At 40.6% G+C, this 22394-nt stretch overlaps 1 protein-coding gene across 1 annotated transcript; it reads right to left on the minus strand.

The window, feature by feature from the left end:
- Positions 1-2109: 2109 nt before the first annotated feature.
- On the minus strand, positions 2110-22051 carry LOC306706672 (unconventional myosin-VIIb-like). Its single transcript, XM_079173825.1, has 50 exons — positions 21977-22051; positions 21698-21734; positions 21396-21497; positions 20273-20425; positions 19955-20023; positions 19705-19820; positions 19461-19588; positions 19164-19306; positions 18720-18833; positions 18463-18616; positions 17683-17759; positions 17391-17510; positions 16994-17136; positions 16693-16903; positions 16421-16556; positions 16167-16333; positions 15838-15978; positions 14940-15098; positions 14649-14741; positions 14226-14320; positions 13890-13974; positions 13658-13759; positions 13220-13336; positions 12896-13105; positions 12528-12785; positions 12255-12410; positions 12084-12152; positions 11854-11975; positions 11454-11580; positions 11210-11329; positions 10524-10697; positions 10110-10337; positions 9697-9864; positions 9380-9497; positions 9020-9143; positions 8741-8910; positions 8439-8620; positions 8036-8145; positions 7693-7846; positions 6696-6847; positions 6424-6579; positions 5627-5732; positions 5275-5388; positions 4874-4961; positions 4689-4795; positions 4403-4588; positions 4115-4231; positions 3934-4017; positions 3607-3720; positions 2110-3455 (listed from the first exon to the last, which is right to left on the minus strand). The coding sequence occupies exons 2-50, from the start codon at positions 21707-21709 to the stop codon at positions 3363-3365; spliced, it is 6444 nt and encodes a 2147-aa protein (XP_079029951.1). The 5' UTR covers positions 21710-21734; positions 21977-22051; the 3' UTR covers positions 2110-3362.
- Positions 22052-22394: the final 343 nt, after the last annotated feature.

Below are 22394 nucleotides of genomic sequence, written 5' to 3' on the forward strand. Positions count from 1 at the left end.
CCAATCAGATCTTTAGTTTGACATGTTGGGCGTATTCTTTGACGTGTCAGAGCCTTCAAGCTGGCCTAGCCATACGTGATTGGTCAGTGGGCTAGCGTGACATGTTGGGCGGTGACAATCCCAATATCTGCTGCCTCTGCCGAGTGGACATTTTCAGCCCTCAAACGCATTAAAACGTATTCAAGAAATACAATTAGGGAGGCTCGACTGTCTTCACTGGCATCCATGAATCGAAAAGGACTTCTTACTGGAACTAAAACGCACGGATGTACTGAACAACCGTGAGATTAAACTCTTTGTAATCAAAGAAAGGAGGATGGACTTTGTCTTTAAATAGTGAACAGCAGCTTTGGTAAGTGAACTGCGTTTGTTTTTACATCTGGAGTAGCTTTAATATGCTTGTTTACATATCATTATTTATACAACTTGTTTTTATGAATATGGATTTTTGTTTGGTTTAATATGTGATAGGAACTATTGTTACGTCCTATGTTTCGCTGGAGACACATTTAGTCAGTGCACAGCAACAAGAAGACACGTGAAGCGGTAGAAGTCCAGTCAGTGTTAAAGTTAAGTTTAAGTTTTTAAGTGATCTACTTTGAAGATTCATGTGTTTTCAAGTAGACTCATTTTCCCTCTCGGTGTTGACAGACGAATAAATCCGTCAGTAACATGAACTACGGTTTAGTGTATTTCCTGGAGGTAGTGATAGTGGCGTTACTACTGTGTTAATTTGTCTTTTTAATATTGTTCCCTCTGATGTGAATAATATTTGAATGGCCCGTGCTCTTCAGTGTGTGGATGAGTACGTGCAATAGCGCCGCAGGTTTTTTAATGCATTGTCCGTTCATTACGCAGCCCGTATTCATGTATCTGCACTCTGCAGTTAGTGTATCTGTATCTGATGAGCTTAATTTTTATACGAAACAAATAATAACCGTAGCTGTGGCGTCATAATGAGGTTCAACTGTAGTACAGCACTGAAGGCCCAGGTATAAAATGCACGGCCCGCCACTGATAAATATGTATATGTGTGTATATATATATATGTACACATTTATATATATACACATATGTATATTTATATATATATATATATGTATATGTGTGTGTATATATATATAAATATGTATTTATATAAATATATAAATATAAATATGTATATATACAGTAAATATATATATACACATATACATATTTATAGATATACATATGTATATACATACAGGCATAGATGCATATGGTGTTTGTATGAGTGATTTAGGCCTGATCTTGATATGCTGCTTTTCAGTCTGTTTTCAGTCTTAAAATATAAAAAGGGGTGTGTGTGTGTCTGTGGGGGGGGGGGGGGGGGGGGGGGGGGGTTGGATGCAGGTGGGAGGATAGTGATGTGGTCTGGGCAAAAAGGTCTTTTGTTCCAAATTTGGTGCAGTGCATCAAAATGCCTTTGCTTTCTTGGAAGGCGGCATACACAAAACATACAGACTTCGACATTCAACTGATTGGCCTCCATCTTATTCCTACATTCCATTCTAATTTATTTTGAATGTAACAGAATAAATTTACTTTAAGCCAGACTGTGTGACGAGAGTCGGCAAATGTGTCTTTCCTGATACAGAAGAACTGCTTAACCTTTATTATCTGAATAGTAATGTCTATGGTAATTTCATCGGTTCAGATGATTTAAAATGATAGTAATTACACTGTTAAAGGGTCTCGTGTCGGTATAACCCCCCCGCTCCACTTGCAGTCAGATTGCATCAGGGAATAGACTGTGAGGCACAGACGATAATACTGCACCTCATATGCACCTGCCCATGGTAACCTGATTTTTTTGGTCACATGGTTTCCATAGTAACAGAGCAATAGTCTTGACAGGCAATGAGGAGGGTTGTTTAAGTAGTCTACTACATTACACTACTTGTGCTACACACACACACACACACACACACACACACATACACACAGTTGGTGATGTAATTTCAGGTCTACAAATTTGAGTTGTGTTATAGTAAAAGTGTGACTGCGTTGCCTAAAACAATGATGGTCCCTCAAATACTAATACAAGTTTGAAAATACAAACAAATTAAAGAGGAAAAGAAGAAGTCGTACATTTACACAAGGTGTGATATTTCATAACTGTCTAAACACAACTTGTTGTCATAATAAACCAGCATTCAGCTAACAACACTTCAGCTTCAGAAATTAAATTAAAAAACAAAACGGAAACTGAGACTGTTTTCTGTTGAAATTGTTTGAACTGTATTTCGCTTGCATCAGATAATAATCTTGTCATTTTGAACATTGTGTACTAAAGTCAGCCGTTCTGGATTTCAAAGAGAAGCTTTTCTCAACATTTATGAATGCTATCTACAGTTTTATAATAGCTCTTTTCCTCTTATATCATTTCAATGGATATCAATTAACGAGGTAATTCCAAGTAAAAGTATATGGGTCCATATATAAATGTATGAACATATGTAGTATTTTCAAATTCAATTTAGTACCATATGATAAACACAATATGCATCAACTAGATCATGTTTGATGGTATGAATTGCAAAGTATCCTTTAGCATTGTAGGCTAACTTTCTCAGTCGAAAATGCTAACAATAATAAATTAAGAAATCTCTATTCACATTTTTGTGGAGCTGGATGAACAGTTTGACAAATGATGACTGAACATGTCTTCATGCAGGATTTGACTTTCATAAAATCCTGCATTTGGCATATTTTAGCAGAAAACTGTAAGTCTATTAAACAAGAAAGTATGTTACGTATAATAGTCTTAAAATGCATTTTAAATAAAATAAAAAATGGGGGTCTCATTGTACTGGCAGAGAAAATGGGACTATGGGACTAATGGTGAAATGGAAACCTCACCATGAATTCATGTTTTCAAAACAATGCAAAATGGTCATTATCATCATTGAGTGTGTAACTTTAAATGTGTAATCCAAACCATAGTAGTGGATTTAGAGGTAATTCAGTTTAATAAAATATATGAAAACATCAATTTAAGGCAAACTATCTACTAATCGTAATCCAATTAATCTACTCTAACTTAATGATGGAGCAGGAAAATGTATTCGCTCATTCTAATCTAAATGGCTCAATGTTGGACATGTTAAAGGTTTATATCACTAATTTTACATGAATCTCAATTCATGTTCTAGACTCTCAACAGTTCTCACAATGACACGTTAGGAATTGCAGTCAAGACAAAACAAATTACAATAAGACAAATTTGAACATCACTATCTTGTTTAGTAGAAGCATATATATAATTTTGTCATTGTCATTTGTCATCACTGAAAGATGCAAATCACAGCATCTCAGTCTATGCTTTTGCTCTTGAAGCCTCAGGAAAACATTTGGTTCCTTGGTCGAAAGTTCTGCCTCTGCCTCTCGTACATGGTGATGTACGATCTAAGGAGGTCCACCATTGTGTTGGCCTGATAAAGGAGGAAATGGAAGTATTTGTCAGAAAATGTGTAATTTCAACAAAAAAAAAACTCAACAGACTGACTTATAGAATAATGTGTGTTGGCTTGTGCACTGTGTATTTGGACTTTGTGAAATTAAATTTGAAAGACAGCCACTTACCTTTGAGGTTTCACAGACAAAGATGTTGCCCAGGGTGCCGATGGTCATCTCGAAGTAGTCGCCTTCACTTTGGTAATCTGTGATGCGGCTGAATGGGTGCATGACAACCAGCTCCTAAAAGGTTTACAGTATGATTAAGATACATTAAGATGTAATCCTCCACCCCCAATGGGTTATTATGAAATATAATATACTGAGATTAAATGTAACAGACTAGATTTGATTAACAGGGAAATAAAATACTAACAAGAAACATGACAAGACTGTACATATATTATTACTAATAAGGAAGAGGATATATATTAGTATGCATCATTTAAAACGTACCTTTGTAATTGGGTCTATTATGCAAACTCCTTGCTTGCTGATGGCGATCCAAACTGCATTTGGGTAGCTAGGTTCACAAGTTTGCTGCAAAGTCAAATGCAAATGAAATCATAATGAGGCAAAACACTTTCCTCAAATTGCTGTCTGCCAACTTTGCTGTGATTTCATCCTGAGGACTCACTTTAACTTCAAAGAAGGAACAGCCGAAGGTCGGCCAACTCGAGATGCTTATCAGGAAGGCGATTTTGGCCTCCTGCACCGTGATGCCACTCTGGCTGTTATAGGCGGCGATGATGTGCTGCAAGTAGAACAAAAAGCAAAGAGAGAACTACTCAGTGGACTTCCCTTAACTTGGACACATTCATGTAAAAGCCAGTTTTCTCCCTGGTGCCTCTCCAAAAGAGATCTTTTTTTTAAAAGAGGAATTGTCACAAATGTCTGCCCTGCCTCTGTACATTCCTTCTTTTACCTTCTTCCATTCTTCAGGGGACATCATCTTTAACTGATCAGCAGGAACAAGCTCCCTCAGCATTCTGGGGATCATGACAAACTGCGACCTGTCTGAATCTACTTCGACTCTGAAGAGCAGCCCACCCAGGTTGGTCATGTCCTCTTTGGTGCAATTGTGGTATCCATGCAGGTACCTAGGCACCTCCTATGTGGCGGCAAAAAAAGAGGTTATGTGTCAAGACAATTCTGCCTGTTAAAAAAAGAGTAAAAAGCAGCAGAATGAAGAGTGTGTTTTGGTTGCACACCTGTGGGAAATGGAAAGTGAGGTCTGCAATCAGGTCTTTCCCTGGGCTCACATTGAACCAGAGCTTCCTCTTGAAGATCACCCGGTAGGGCATATTGGCCTGGTTGCCTGAGACACAAAACCTCAATTATAAATATGGAAAACCACTGACTATAAAGACCTGAAGGTGTCAGTATAAAGCATTACCTTCTTTCACTTTCTTTCCTTTCTTAACAGGCTCTGAAGTCTGCCGTAAACTGTCAAAAAAGTATTTGTCCTCCTCCAAGCTTATGAGCTAAGAATTAAAAACAGAATAATATTAGTATGTTAAACAGGTTAGAGGCACAGCTGGTTATACCAATCACTAACTGTGAAGAAGATTATTAATTCACTAGTGTAGATAAGATTGAAATGTATGACCTCATTGTCTCAAAGTTTTTAAATCAAAGTGAGTGAGTGCAAACCAAAGCTCAAAGTATCCCCTTATAGGCTATCTAGAAATCAATACATCTAATTACATCTTCACCTTTTTTGTCAAACTACAATGTAATGAATGGCTAAAAAGAATCAAACAAACAAACTCCTGCAGGAATATTACCCAACCCCACCTTGCTTGGCGTTTTCAGGTACAGGCCATATCCTTCAGCTGAGCTCAGTTTGAGCTCAGAGGCGATACTGTAGCACAGGTCTTTGATTGTGGTCGTCGATTTCACCTCATATATCTGCACAACAGTAAGATTGGTAAGAATAGAAACTTTCACTGATATCCAAATGGACTCTGATATGAGATTTAAAAATGGAAATTGGAAGTCATTTTAGAACCTCATGTTAAAAAATAAATGTGGGAGAAAAGTTGTTTCCTCACGGATGGATATACCGATAATAATAGAATAACCAAAAACTGACAGAAATAAAGCTTAGCTCAAAAAAACCAGGTAAGAGGCGACTGTTGTGTCTTACATCACTTGTGTCAATTGGGAAGTGGACTTTATGGAAGATCTGGGTGCTGTTCTGTTGGATGGCGTCCACTTCTACCGGATGGGGAGGAAGCTTCCTGGGCTCCTTACTGAGGTTACAAAGCACTCCAATACATATATTGTACACACTATTATGATTTAAAAACATGCACTGATGATTCCTAATACTTATTATGACTAATACAGTAATGAACTGACAGGAATGAATAATTAAGGATGACAAAACATTTCTTTTAACACATTTCTATCTTCACACTCCCTTTAACGTAACACTCTTTAACCTCTAATCATCAGCTTTCTCCGCTTTTATTTCTATGGAAGAAAAATAATTGCTACAATGATTAAATCTTAGTAGTAGTAGACTCAAAATAGCTTGGATCACTGTGCTTTGCAAGAATATTTTAAAGTAAAGCGACAATCCACCAATTTCTAATTTCCACACTGCCAAGTTGCATTATGGTAGTTGTAGGATACAGCATTTTTGTAGCTTGACACGTACTAAGGACTCACAGTAAGAATATCTCGACATCTGATCTATCAATTTCATCCACTCTGTTAACCTGTCACCCGTGAATCCAATACTAAATGGTTGTTGTACCCCTTTGAAATAATATAAAAAATATACAGTTTATTACAATTTACTGTCAGTTCAGTAGCATCATTATTTCCTAACAAATGTAGTTAACTACCAGTAACAAACCCTTTGCACAGGATGTTGCAGTCATCACATTACATTCTGCATTTATTATTTCATATTTCAGTATCTAACTCCAGGCTGACCTGTACATCCCGTTCAGCCTCTGCAGGCAGCCAGGAGCCAGCTGGTCTCTGGGACGTGACTCCAGGAAGCGCTTTGTGTGTCTCATCAAATTCTGACTGGGCGGGAACAAGCCCAAACACAGCCACATGAGCTGCCACCCACGCTCCATACTCAACCTGAGAGGGAGGGAGAGCCAGAACAGCAAGGGGGGGAAATCATAGGGGATTTTATGTGTTGGCTCTTGGTCATGCGTGAATGCTTTAACATACAGAAGTACACGTGGTGGGAGCACCTGCTGCTGTTGCTGGTCATCTGTCTCATAATCTGGCAGTAGACCTCGTCCTGCAGAGCTTCATGCTGCGTGGCAGGACCAAAGATCTGGTCGGTCAGCTCTAAAGGACTGCGAGCATGTTTGATGGGGTAGTCGCCCATGTACTTCAGGATAGGTAGCAGCTATGGTTAAGGATTCACACAGACTAAGTTCTGCATCACATGGTCCTTTATGTGTTCTAGACCAGGGGTGTCAAACACGAGGCCCGCTAAAGAAAGTCCAAATTGGCCTGGATGACTTTGTTAGGTATGAAAATACTTTCAAGAAATAGGTCTGTTTTTCTTGAAAGTATTTTCATACTTAACAAAGTGGTAAATAGGTAGTCAGTGTTGCAAGGATGACTGAGAGCAGAAATGATAACTTAATTGTTTGAGGTTTGAAGAAACAGTTTTTAGTCGTAGCGCAGAGATCAGTGAGACATCTCAGGCTGTTCATTATCTGTTTAGTAAATGGATTGTTCATAAATTGTGTATGTTTTGAGAATATACTTGTACCTTCTTCACACTAAAAGAAAGGGACAAAATGGGAGGTGTTGCTATTTATAGGTTATTATGCAATGGTTTTAATGCTCCGGCCCACTTGAGCTCAAATTGGGCTGTATGGCCTATGGGTGGCTGAAATGAGTTTGACAACCCTGTCAGAGTGAGTTATTCCTCTAAAAAAATAAAAGGTGCGGATTACATGCAGTTAATTGGGTGGAATAAACAATATTGTGAGTGAAAACAACATTATTATCTGATGTTTTCATTTCAAACGTCTTGAACTTGAAATTTCTCGTCGTTAGTGAAGCTGGGAGAAACTCCCTGCAACAGAATACAGTTTGGAAAATCCCCTGAACCATGTTGAGAATTTGGGGTTTTAACAAGGTCAACATTATCAAATACTGAAACAGGGATGTGAGTGGAACGGCGTCCAAACTTGCCCCCATCTGCAACAGGGAAGCATTAGTTTGAAGGATATCAGTGAAGGTGCTGCAGGCCAGGGTGCTGAGATCAGTGTTGTGGGCCAGACTTCTCATGAGAGGCTGCTTGAGAGGTTCTCTGGAGCTAGCCCACAGCCGCTCCCTGATGACCGCTCTAGTCGCACCTTGTCGACCGACATTAGCTGCAGACCTGCGACAGAGAGCAAACTGTGTGAGCACATCGGTCCTACTTGCTTTCTGAGAGTTGTTTGCTCTTTGCAACACTAAAAACAACCTGGCATTCATAGAGAGTAAAATAAATGTCTGACATATTGTTAGACGAATATTCATAATGTCAATTTGAAAAATAACTATACAGTGACTCATATGATATCAATACCTGAAGTTCTCAAATGCAAACTCTTTTAAAGAGGTAGGAGCCACTGTTTCGTTTCTCTGCGTGGCGTTTTGTGTTGTTGAAGGTTTCCTTTGACCCGGACTGAGCAGCTCCTGAGGGGTCAGAGGCAGTTCATTAGTTACACCACAAGGGGAGCTCATACGAACCCATTTAGCATGGATCCACTGCTAAATTTGGACATTTGCCGTTACAGTTTTTGATACGTTGTTACATTATGTAAATACAAACAACACTTTTATTTATAGGCTATATTTATACATGCCACTATTTCTATAAACTGATTTAAAAATCTTCATATTCACTTTCTTCTAATGTCCTCTTTTTATAATAGTGAAGTTGAATGCTGAAATGTAATAACTTTACAATAAAAGATGGATAACTCTACCAGCATAACGTCGGTGGGCTTCTCGAGAGTCGGCAGAAAGTGCACTGTATCCTTATGGACCGCACCGCTCACACCGTTCCGCTGGTTGGTAACGTTCATCAAGTTCTTACCAGGAGAACCTTCTTCATCTTTCTCTACGAGCAGAAGGTCGCCTCGTTTACAAACCAGGAACGTGGGGTCATCTGTAGAAGGATGGAGAAAGAGAGGCATATGTGTTTTTTGTGCATGTGGGATAAAATAGACTTCATATGTGCGTTGTGTGTCTGTTTGAGCCTAATACTATACACGATGTAGACTCTTACCTGGTTTACTGGCATCCTGTTGAGCCAGTGCGTACACTGAGCGCTGTCTCAGCCCGTTCAGGTTTTTCTCAATAAGAGCGGCCATGTCCACAGCGTCCCAAGATTTCAGGACATATTCTCCATTGACTGTGGCCAAACTCAGTGCCTCGGTGTCACTGAAATGACTGTCACTAGAACGGTTATATACATCAAAAGTATTATTTGTTTGATTTTTACTCAGAATGTTTTGCAAGGGGAAAAAATTGATTATATCAGCAGAACAACATAAATTGTCCATACCTGATCATGCGTACTTCCTTTACTTCTAGGTAAGGAATCTCAAGGAGGCTCTTGTCTCCATCCATGAAGAAGATGCCACTCCAGTTTAGAGCCACAAAAAATCTGCTTTTGGACAAAGGAGGTCCTGTGGACAGATATAGGAATGCAATGTTTCAGAAGCAGTGGTCTGCCATTTCTTAAATTGCAACTAGTAATCTGAAATCAGTGGGGATGCACAGACATATTAATAACATTCATCTGCAGTAAACCCAGCTGCAGTAAGAAAATGTTTTTTACCCTTTTTCAATGTCTCTGGGTGTTGAGGAAAACATGTATTGCATGTTAAATACTGTGGGTAATATAAGCTGTATGACGACTGACCTGATATCAATGTAGCTTCATAAAATTTGGAGAAGTGCAGAGGCCATGCGTGTTGGGCGTTTTTGACCAGTTCTCCTTTTACTCTGTCTGTTTTCGGCTTCCCGTTGACATAAGGACCCTGTAAGATCAGGACGTAAGAATTATGCAGAGGTGACTCACCTTTTTTTGTACCCATGTGATAAAGAAATAAAACGGACAAAAAATAAAACTAGGAAAATAAATCATTTAGAACATTACACATGGCAAACAATTTGTTTAAGGCTTATAAAGAATGCATACGGTATCTCATTTTGGCCTGGTTGATTCATGCACTATACCTTTAAGTGTTCTGCGCTGATGAGTTGGACCCACTTTGTCATAGATTTGTGCTCAATAAGTGTTGTGGTGATGCACTCCTTCACCACCTTTTGGACGTTGTCTTTGTTGTATGCAGACCCAAACTGGATGTAATAGTGCTTTGCTGCCAGCTGGACATATTCATCCTCCTGAGAGATGCAAAACATTTTCATTGGATACAGTTTACACAAATCTGAACAAATTGTTGCTTATTTTGGATTGGTCATTTATATCATGTAATATGCTCTGCTTTTTCGATATCAAATCCACATCTTTCAGAGACAAAATCCAACCCGTGAGCATACAAATGTTGGGTTCTGTCTTTTAGCTTTACAAGAGAAATGAAGTTATAAAAAGTAAAAGTAAACAAAGTCTTCTCACTCCTGAGCCTCACCTTCTCACTGGTGTACTCTCCCATCTTGATTCCCTGGATAACCTGTCTGTAGATTAGATCTGTGCTGATCGGGTCTACTGAGCAGTCATGCCAGGGTGTGAACAGTTCCTTGCGGATGGAAAGTGTCCAGGGGGTGTCCTTCTCCTCCCTGCCGTGCCTCCTCATCTCCTGCTCGCACTGAGACACTGCATCGAATACATGCTTCCCACAGCTGCCCAGAGACCACATCTGGAGACGAAAGACGGTTTAAGAGCGTGGTTCTTTACAATGTTTTGAACTGGAATTCAGCACTGATGTTAAGAAACTGGAATCACAGTTTATGGGACAACCAAACGCATGTGCACTTTTGTTTGCAAAAAGAGGGGAAGGTCTGACTGAATAAGACGAGGCAAGAGATGTGGAAGTGAAGCCCACCTTGTCATAGAGACTGATATACAGGGAGAATCCGTATGTGTCTCGAAGATCAATCTTGTCAGCCACAGCTTGACAGACTTCAGCAGAGGTGGAAGCCGAGTCCACTTGTAGACTGACAGTGCGGTCGTCCAGTACAGTCACAGACACAGCTATGGGCTCCTTGGACTTGGCAGCCTGTCAGTAGGGAAGAAAGATACGACTGTTGAAATTAGGCCTAGGTGGTTTTAAGGTATGCCAGGGTATTTACAAATCCTGACGGTAGGATTTTCAATACCATCATAAATACAGAAGCTCCACGTTCTATGATGCTGTATCGATGGGATTTATTGTAGTGCACTGCATGCGCCACCAGAGGTTAGTCTCTACTTGTGGAACAGGCAGCTGAGCCGAAGAAAATGGTGACTTCGAGTGGTGTGCATAAAGTTACAGGACTAGTAATAAAAGTAAAATTCCTCTGCTGCATTTCTGGGGGAATTATGGATTTTTCTTCTTTAAACTACAGAAGCAGTTTTAACCCACATGATTGTATTCAACTGCCACCGCCACCTGCAAATCATCTCTGCCCACTGATGTATGTGTAACACCCCCCCCCCCCCCCCCCTCATACCTCATATACCAATGAACTTGGCTAAGAAAATAATGCCAAGAGATGATGCAGACAAAGAAATGTGATTCAGTTTTTCTACCTGTTCCTCTATCCAACAGGGCAACTCTTTTCTTCCTCCGTTGGCTATTATGCGGCGCAGGCGCTCAGTACAGTATTGTCCGTAACCACTTGGACCTTTGCGGACAAAAGTCTCCAAATACTGTGGAACAGAGAACAGTAGAACAGGGTCAAGAGAATACACCACCAAATAAAGAATGAAGACAATTTATTTATTATTTCTTTACTAAATTAATATTTTTACTGAATGCTTGCTGCAGACTGACCTTTACGAAGAGGTCTGTTGGGGGGAAGATCCCAAGACAGATGGAAAGAAGCATCCAACCTCGCATACGGCTCTTCCTGTTGTTATTGTTCACCAGTTGCTTACAGATCTGGCAGTAAATCTCGTCCCTGCACAGGCCGAGAAACATGAGAGAAACAGTGATAAACAAGACAGTATAAGAGTATAAGAAGAACTGATCAATGAATGCAACACGATGCAAGAAAACCATCAATAGTTCAGAAGGCGGTTAAAACGTTAATGATGGAAGAAAAGAAACAAATTTGATTGATGTAAATCTTATGTTATATGGCTGCACAATGCTGCTCCACTGTATACAAACGTTATATCTGCATATCTCTGTTTGTTTCTCCCTATAGTGTCAGCAATTATCCCATCTCTACCTTATGTCTGGTCTCGATAGAGCGTATCCGATGATAATGTGGAGTTTTTCCAAAGATGAAAGTGGCCGATCCAGTGTGCCCTCTCCGATCAAAATGTCGCCGTCCTCCGTAACGTTCTCTGGCTGGATAAAGATGACAAAAAAAAGTTACAATTAGCATAAGATGCTCATAATGAAGCTACACAGAAATAATGATAGATTGATTCATATTACAGCAACATTAGTGCTGACCTCCTCTAGAATGACGGAAGCTTTTCTGCTTCCAGCTCCGAGCTTTTTCTTGTTCCTCCTCAGTATTTTCTATTCAGAAAAGACATGATAATTAGAGGCTGTTGTTTGACATTCAAGGTGATCCTTCTGTATTATGCAGCAGCAGAAAAGAAACTTTTTGTAATATGTTACCTGGTCCAGTCCCACCAGGCTGCTCAGCCTCCTGCCTTGCCTATGAGGTATATGACGGGAGATGGTGTTGGATGCTTGAGACATTGCGTCCACAGATTTGGGTTCTGGCAAGTCCCCCATGAAACGCAATATAATCCACCATGCAGTCAGACACGCCTGAAGGAAAAATTAGCAAAAGATGAGGCGAAACTGGGGGTGAGCTTTGGCAAAAGCTGGACATCTTTGCATCTGACAGTAAGACAGCTGCCTCTTTGGTCCTCTCTGTCCACTCACCAGTGCATCGCCCTCGTCATCGTGGGGCAGAAGCGGCTGCTTGAGTCTCTGGTTGAAGTGCGTGTGGCCGGTGTTGCTCTCGAAGTGAAGGATGCTGAACCTGAAGAAGGAAAACTCATCACTGGCGTCATCAAACTCGTCGTCGTCCTCTTCCAGTGACGGGGTAGGGGTTGTTGAGAGGTAGGCCGGAGCGATGATTTCCGGCTCTGATGTCTCAACTGAGGTTTCCTCCACCGGCTCTGGCATGTTCCTCTTCTTCTAAACAGTCAAAATAGAATCAACTTTAAGGATTCAGTAAATTAATTATATATGATAAAAAGGCTAACCATGTATTCATATCACATTACACAACTGAAATATTGCCTAACCTCAAATTCATCTGAACGGTGTGCTTCCTGCTTTACCACTTCCACAGGAGGCGTGGGCTGGAGATCATACGTGTGGTCCTCTGAATCCTGTTCATCGATTGGCTCAGGCTCCTCTTCAGCTGGTTGGGATTGAGCGAGAACTTTCAGTCGCTGCTGAAGCTCCAAGGCAATCTTCTCTTCGTTCTCTTTCGCCAGGCGCAAAAGAAAGGCCTGTGGGGGGGGTTGGGTCGAGAGAAGGTATAGAAACAAGAGGTGAAAAGGTTTGTTAATACAACACACCTATTTTCTTAACAGTGATTATGTTTCAAGACTTTCAGTTCTTACGTCATCTCTCATCTTTTGAGCTATTCTCCTGGCCAGGAGTCCTCTTCTATGAGCTTGCAGCAGTATGACTGCCTCTCTCTTCTGCTTCCAGTCCTTCCTCACCTGGTAGCCTCGAACCTGCAGTTTAACAGAAATTATTAATTATCTCACTAAATAATTAACTAATCGCAAATGGACCGACAATAAGTAGTTTTTTGTTTCGCTGTAATAATATTAACAGTAATAAGAGTGAAATTCAAAATACATTTAACATATACAAATTATTGTAAAATTGATTTCCAATACTGAAAAAAAATTGGATTAAATCAAAAATGTATTTTAAACAGGTTAACAACGTATGTGTATATATCTACACACAAAAAGTTCAACTTCCAACCTCGGACACGATGTAATAACGCTACACTGTAAACACGCATGTACAATATGTATAGTACATGCCTGGCTTTGTATGGTGAGTGCTGCTGCTCGCTGTCTTTGGAACTGTAACCACAGCTTACGACTGCGGATCTTTGATACCAGCCGCTCAAAGCCGTGCCGGAGCTGGTTGAAGCAAGAGCGGAAACAAAGGACAAGGTCACTGGACTTGAGATAAGTTATAGCAAACATCGAAGAGAGAGCATGGTGTCAACTACAAGCTCTGAGTTCTATAAAAGGTTATTAAGCATCAGACCTTTCTTCTGATTTGCTTCTGTCTGTAAGCTCTCCAGTGATTCTGCAACACCACAGCCGCCCTCCGCTTCTTCAGGAAAGACTTTCTGTAAAATAAGCAAAAAAGGAAACAAAAAGAAAAAAGAAACCTCCATCACCCAATGTCACACACACACATCTTTTTCTGTGACACCATATTTCATCTGGAAGTATGTATAGCTCAATAAAATAACACAATCTGTAGCTAAAAAAACCCAGACCTTTTGAGATAAACAAAGAAATGTACCCATGACCTCATTCAGTTCTGAGTACATCATATCTATGTGATTTCCCCTTTTACTCTTCTTAAAAGCTGCACCTGTCTTTGTATCCCAGCATGACCCTCTGGATCACCAGAGCTATCTTGCTGAGCTTGCGTTCCCTCCATCGTTCCAGGACGGCGTCATGAGCATCCTGAAATAAAGTGAAAAAAGACACAATTCTACCTTCTGATTTATCCAGAAAAACATTGTTGCGATCAGATGCCATAATGTTCCAAGATTAAGTCATCCAAATTGTACAAAAAAAAACAAAGCAACTAAATCAAGTAAAGTGCAGTATACAGTAAGGACTTAAATATGCACAAATCACCGAAGAGAGAACGTAATGTCAACAGTCTAGCTGCTAGTTCGTAATACTGTTTACCAGTTAATATTGTTACAGTTAATCTGCAGTGATGTTCTACTGTGTCGAAACAGGAAAGCTATGTTACAGTATGGTTTGAATTAAAAGTTTTCCACACCCTCAGGAAGATCTTGGTCCTGCCTATTTTCCACTCGTCGGCTCCTTCAAACACTGTCTGGCAGATGGCTTCACAACAGGCAGCAGATGTCTCCTGGGGACAATAAAGATGGTGAAAAGACACTAATGACAGGCCAAATTCCTCCAGGGGAAAGACGATAAAGAAGTACACCATCATGTGGCCATCATAATCGCATGAAACAGTATTATCTTGAGTGACATTTAGCAATAACGTTTTAGATTCCACAAAGATTTTAGGAAATCATTGTAACGTATGATCATCACGACTCACAGTTCTGGGGTCACAGACGGTCGTCTTCAGGAGCACCCTGTAGCGCTTCAGGAAATCCTCAAAGGTGTGGCGAATTGGGTATCCCAGCTTCCGGATGCGAATGGTGTCCATCATGCCGGAGTATCTCAGCTGACGCATACACAGCTCTCTGTCAAACGCCTACAGGAGAGCACATTAAAGGGGTTTTGTATATTCTTTCCATACGGGCCAGAGTAGCATTTTAGTTTTCGTCCTACACAGCACCAGCAAAATCACCTCTGCAAGTCCACTGAATGCCTGTTCATCATGTATGTTGAGATATTTCAAAGGCTAAATTTAAACTTTGACTTGCTAATGGCACAATAAGAAAACTCAGGGGATTGCAACGCAGTAGTAACAAGAACATTCATCCTCTGGGGACCATGAATGCCTGTATAGGGCAATCAATCCAGTAGTTGTGGAGATATTCCATTCAGAACCAACGTGGTAGACCAATTTCTTTCACTACAGCCATGACACTAACATGGCTGAAAAAAATAATTGTGGATGAATGAAGATACATTTTAATTTAAAAGGGTGAGGAAAGCTTCCGGTATATTATATTGTCTTATTTTTCCGGAAATTTGGTCAATTACTTTATGGCACAAAACAGGAAGGGTTCGTTGTTTATCCAGTGCAAGGACAGATGGTAGCGGGGCTGAATGGCAGATGGGAAAATTAATTGTATCTTCTTCAGTTAAGGCAAAGGAGAAACAAACAAATGCAGACAAGGACGGTTCACTCACAACAACAAGAGTTAGGAGAAATGTCCTGATTTTTATAAACAGTACTGAAACATTTTTCAACCCTCGTGTCATTTGTTTATCGAACATAATTGCTCACTTATACGGTTACGTTTAAAAGCTCTTGTTTCATTCACCTTAGACTGCTTTTCATTGTTGGGCTTGAAGCAGCGGATGAAGAAAGGCTGGCAGGCGGACAGAGCCTTCATGAGGGAGTCCAGAGACTGACGGAACTGACCGCTCAGCGTCGCCACCTGTTTACGGCTGTCAGTCTGAGCCTGCACGGATGATAGAGAGGACACAAAAATGTGGAAATGTCTGCGAACTGTAAATTGTCACACAATGTCACTATCGGTGCTTGTCCCCTGTATCCCAATATGCACCACAAATAAATGTCCGTCAAAACAAGTGGATTATATTTGTAGCAAAATGAGAGTAAATGGCTGGTGAGGTTATACGTCCATACCCGTAGAGTGGTCTTAGGTGTCATGATGACCTTTTTGTTGTTACTAATCTTCACACCATTGGTTGAAAGCTCATTCTCAAATATCTGACGAAGCAGCTTATTGGTGGTCATTTCAATCATCTTGATTATGTCAAAACTGACGGCATCTCTGTTCTTTTCCAGGAACCCTAAACAGAAGAAAACAAACATTGGTAAGCACCTCACATTACGCTTTTAGCCTTAAGTTGAACTTTTTTTGCGTTTTGCCTTTGTACCTTTGGAGTCATAGTAAACTACGCCTGCAAAGTGACAAATCCCAAAGTCTGTGTCGTGTTCACTTTTGGAGGCGATGTAGGTTTTGTTCCCTCTGTGTTGCTGGTTCATCTTGTTCAGCATAGTGAAGTCTGAGCCCTGTGACACATCAAAACATATTTTGAATTAAAAACAAATGGAAATATTTGACTGAACTGGCAGGTTTTACAGTAAAAGCTTAACGATTGTTTGGTTTGTGAATCAACTAAAACGTAATACACTATAGCACCACCACCTTTGGAAAATGGCTTTCTTCATCTATAAGAGCCAGCAGGTTACAGGTTTTCACAGCCAGAACGTCCAGGATGCTTTGATTGTCACTAAACTTGATGTTATTCCACACAATGTCCTCTTTCCGGTACTCCTTCTGCTCCAGCTTGAAGATGTGGCCCACGAAGAACTGCTGCAGCTTTTCATTGGCAAAATTAATGCACAGCTGCTCAAAGCTGTGAAGCGACAGGATGACATTCAAGTTTCAAGTTACCACAGAGTTGTGCTACGCTCAGCTTTAAGGGAGTGTGAAGAAATGTCCTGACCTGTTTGTGTTGAAGTTCTCAAAGCCAAAGATATCGAGCAGACCGATGGACAGGAAGGAGGATTTGGAGGTGGTGGTCAACCTCTTACAGATGACGCCGTTGATTTTCGCAACGATCCATATGAACAACTTGTTGTAGATTGCCTGAGAGATCGGCCACAAATAACCAAGGAACGTCAACCACTAAAATGTATTCGTGACTTTATGGTTGTTTGTTTAATATTCTCTGTGCAATCAAAGGTCAAAATCGCCTCATGCAGCTGAATTGGCATACTTCCATATAAATTACAGTATCAGACATTCATAGTGTAATGTTCATTCGTTTCATCCAGGGTCAGGAATCAGGGTCCAATAAGGAAGTATGCAACACTCTGATTTACTGGCACTGGCTTCATTACCTTGACAAAGGCGTCTCTACAGTCAGAGGCCTGATCGGCGCTGAGGGGTTTGGTCACCCTCTCTCTGTTGGTCATAAAGGAACGATGAGTCAAACTCATCGCCAGGGAAGTCTTGTGGACCTGAAAAGAACAGATAAGAACGTCATCATTTGATGCTGAAGAATGAAGATCCGTTAATGGTGCGGCTGGTTCATGTTCACTCAATCTCCTATTCGCAACCCACTGTGAAAAACATACAGAGTCTCGTTTTCAATCACTCGCTAAATATGAGCGTAGAGAAGAAAGTGCCCACCTCCAGTGTTGATGCTGCGATGCTGAAGTGTTCTGACTTGCTGACGTCACTGGTTTCCAAGTTGTTTTGCGTGTTTGCTGGTGGGAACACGAGATCAAATGTAACAACAACAATACCAAAAGTATTTGACAGAAGACAGTGTAGCGCCATCTGGAAATGGGGGAAAGAGAACTGTATGACCTGGAATCACAACCAGGAAGTTGCGGGGTTACCAAGACACTCCACTGAAGTACAATTTAGAGGTACTGTATTTGAGTACAATTCCTCACAGTACTTATAGTAGTAATTATGTAATTATTTAGTAATTTTGCTACTTTATACTTCTACTCCATCACATATCAGGGGGATGTTACTCTCCTACATTTATTTTAACAGTTGTAGTTACTTTGTAGATAAAGTTATTATATTCAAAACCTTTGACGATCTTATGAAATAGAATGCATTGCTTAAGGTTAATCTACCGAACAGAATATAAATTAGAAGTAGTTTCACCTAAACCAGCTGCTATAGAAAATGCTGTCATCAAAGATGATAATATATAACAAGGAGAGTGGCTGTTTATTCACATTACTTATACTTATACGTTTGATACATTAAGCACATTGTATTGCAAGACTTTTACTTCTAGTGGAGTATTTTTACATTGTGGTATTTGCTACTGTGTGTTTATTTGCTTTTAGGGTAGCACACATGAAAGTTAGGATTAGAGTATGGCTGTGTTATTATGTTAAATGTATGCTCCCTCTGTTCTATCTAATAATCTAAAATACATGCACTCACCCTGGAAGCAGATGTTTCCCAGGTGCAATATGGCTGCCAGCAGCTTGAGGATTTCCTGACACTGGCTCTCTGAGAAGGTCAGGATTTTCATCGCGGAACGAATTCTTTTGTAGTCCTTAGCATCGTCCCTGCCTCCACACAAGATACTGTCGCCCTGCAGCACATGTGAGCAAAGGTTTAGATTATTTACTGTCTGCAGATGACGTGTTTGTTTTGGCTAAGGTGACAGAATGAGCTGCAGGTAGATATTGTAATACCTTCGAGAGGAATTTGTACTCCTTAGCATCTCCAAGGCTCAAAGCTTTCTTCTCCTCTGCTGTGACTCCTGCCAGCATGCAGTAAAACATGTGGTAGTTTCTCTCCTCCGGGGCCTGAGGTTGTGGAGCAAAAATGCGCTATTATTGCTACAAAAAGATAAACTAAAGGTGTGTGAAAGGTGTCACTTTTCTGTCAAGTGGGTGCAAATGAACACAGTCAAATGAGCTCGTAATGTTTCATATGGCTTTGTGTGTTTTCACTCCTCCGTAGAGTGAACGAGAGGGATGACAGGCAACATGGAATGATTTACTTAATCTACAGGACATAGATTGCTTGTTGACCATGATAACAGCATATTTATCTAACCAGCCCTGCCTTTATAGGTCGACAGCATGAATCTGCCCAGATAAGAGGAGCTAGGTGTTTGGCCAGAGCTAACTCACCTGATGGCAGACACGAGACTTCTCCAGAAGATACTGTTCCACACGAGCACCCTCAATCACTCCGTCCTTGTTGAAGAAGATCTCCAAATATTTCCCAAAGCGACTGGAGTTGTCGTTGCGGATTGTTTTTGCATTTCCAAACGCTGCACGGGACAGAACAGGGATATTTGAGCACTGATTGTTTTTTCCCCCCCTTATTCTGTGTATGGATGTGTCTCAACAGGCAGTTGTTGCCTGTCTGTTAAGTACAACTGCATGTCTCGGTATCATTGAAGTACAGTTGTGTCGATGTGGTACCTTCAAGTATTGGGTTAGACTCCAGGATCTGCTGTTCAATCTGCTGCTCAGAGAGCTCACCACTGACTGCTGCCAAGTACTGCAGGATCAGCTTAGTGCTCTCTGTCTTCCCTGCTCCTGATTCCCCACTGAGGAAAAGTCAGAAAAAATGAATTAGTGATCAGAAAGTAAAAACCTGAACACTAACTCTATTTAAGGCTGCCTAGTATCGGCAACAGTTTACAGCGGAGAGATTCATTCTGACCTGATTATGCAGCACTGGTTCCTGAGATGACGCATCATGTTACAATAGCAGGATTCAGCGATGGCGAAGATGTGCGGGGGGAGCTCCCCCAGCTTTCGACCATGGTACAGCTGCACCTGAAGGACAACAAGATACACACATGAATCGCCACTGTAATCTATGATGACAAGATTCAAAGTTAGATGATAAAGGCAAAATGATCTGAAACTGTTGTACTATTGGTAGTTCTAGTAGTTACTACCAGCCTCACCTGGTCACCTGTATATAAAGGGAAATCCTGATATGGATTCACTGCCACCAGCACAGAGCCTGTGTAGGTCTACAATCAGAAGAAAATGGCTGTGTAAGACATTTAGTACATAGGACAGTTAAATTACCCAGATTATGGGATACCAAGATTTAGTTTGAAATGCTCATTGAAAAATGTCAAATTTGGTTTTGTTGGTCTTGACTGTTGACACGAAACATTTCAGGTGAAACTGCACTTTCAAATGTCAAAGTCATTCACCCCAGTGGCTGCTCACTTTCAAAGGTATATTACAGTTTGCGTGGTGCATGTGTGCCTTACATAGATGAGGTCTCGTTTGTGTCGGAGAAGCAGGTTCCTGAGGAGACCGGCCTCGGTCATGTCTCCAAGTTTGATCATGTCATCCACACCCTCCACTGACGTAGGGTGCATGATCCTGACAGAGGCCTCCTGCTCCGGGTAAAGACTCTGCTCCTGGGAGGTCAAAGTAAGAAACTACAATTACCGCCTCGTGGTTGTATGCCAGTCAAGTTGCAGTTCATGTCCAAAATGATATCACTTCATCATTTTGTCCTATTACACATTAAAGTGAAAATGACGCCTACTGAGCCCCGCCGCTACTTCCTCAAGCTGTCAGAGCTAACGTTGCTATGGAGCGCACACTGTCACTAACTGCACTCACTCGATAAATATCTAATATTTTGGAAAAAACTAAAAAGCGATTTTCAGAAAGAAGTAGACAGAAGGATCTACAATTTGCATTTGAAGGATATATAAAGCTATTTTATTCACTGTTAGAATCATTAAAAAGCAAAAAGCAGCATGTGTATACATTCGGTTAACCTTCAGTAGCTTGTTTAGCATAGATGTGCTAACGCTAGTAAATTATGTGCTAACGTTCCGTGCTAATGTTAGCTCCACAGTTTATGAAACGTATATCTCCTTCCAACCTCTCCGGAGTATCTTTATTACACAACGTTTAACCATGACTAGCTGGAAATCCACAAAAACAGCCTGAAAATGAAAAACATCTGGAACGATTGATGAGAGTCTATGGAGCACAGCCGGTTTGTTGACGGACCCTGGTTAGAGCTGGCCGATGCGACGCTACGATTGGCCAGTCTGCATTTGATTAAGGGTCAGTTGGCATAACTAGCATATCAATTCTTCAGCTTTGGCCAAAAATGTGTTTTGTGGTGAGGTCACAGGGACCTTGACCTTTCACCACAAAAAAAATCTAATTTATTTCCTCTCAAATGAGATATCGCATGAGATATCGCATTCACGAGAATGATCCGGACATATGGACCACCTGAACAAAACAACTTAATGCCGTCACGGAGGCATAATAAAAGGTGGATCCCGACTGAAAATGTTTTTGTGATGCTTCGACATATACATTTTTCTGTTCAACTAGCCAGTAAATAGTGTTTCCTATTGTTACCTTTCCCTCATCGTCCACCAGTAACCGTTGACCAGATGGGGTTACTTTGACCCTCGCTCCAATGGGTACCCCGATGTCAGAGTCCACCCAGACCCACTCCCCCTGAAAATACAGAGCACAATAAACATGTTAACAAATCCAACTTTGTGTTTTAATGTCCCTCAGAATACATAATGTATGATGTGACTACCTTTTATCAGTTTACAGTATTTCCTTGACTGAATGACTGCAGGGGAGTATTTTCTGGGCAGCAGTAATCTCATCAATAAAATCCATACTCATAACTCATTTATTTAGCTTACCTTTCTCAGCATCACCAATTTTCGGCGTTCCTACTCCCTACATAAAGAAATCCATATAATGAGTTGCAAAGTTTCAAAGAAAAGGCAAAAGTGATTCCAAAAAATCATATTCAGCTCAAATTTTAGCTCATCGGCATTATAGAAAACTTAACTTGTGTTTTACAGTATTTATTTTGAAGCCCACTGTTGTGCTCAATGCCAATGGTTACAGTGTACATGGGTTACAGAATAACAAATGTAATAGCATGTAATGTAACGTATAACAAAAAAGAGATCTACCTATCAGTCCTTTTTCAGTGATCTTCATTAATTCCCACTCTTTGAGCCGACTGTAGAGCTGCTGTTTGTCCCGACGAGCTCTTGAATCCGTCTCAATATGAAGGAGGAAGAGACGCAGCTCTCCTTTGACTGACAGATTGATTTTATGGCACTTAGACTTTGAACCTGCTGTAGCAGAAATGAGGAGGAAGAGAAACTGATCTTACACAGAGGTTATATCATATCAGTCTTGTCTTCAGCTGCCACGCTGGTCAAATTTCTTTTTTTTTGTCTGATGGGGAAATCTGCAATGCAGTCTGATCCAAAAAAATCAATGGCAGTCAAGTAAAAACACAAATCGGATGCTATTTTAGAACAATGAGCACATTCATATATTGTTATTGAACAACTCTTTATATAAATGGCCTACACGTAGACT

The sequence above is a fragment of the Pholis gunnellus genome, assembly GCF_910591455.1.
Source record: "Pholis gunnellus genome assembly, chromosome: 14".
In the NCBI taxonomy this organism is placed as follows: domain Eukaryota; kingdom Metazoa; phylum Chordata; class Actinopteri; order Perciformes; family Pholidae; genus Pholis; species Pholis gunnellus.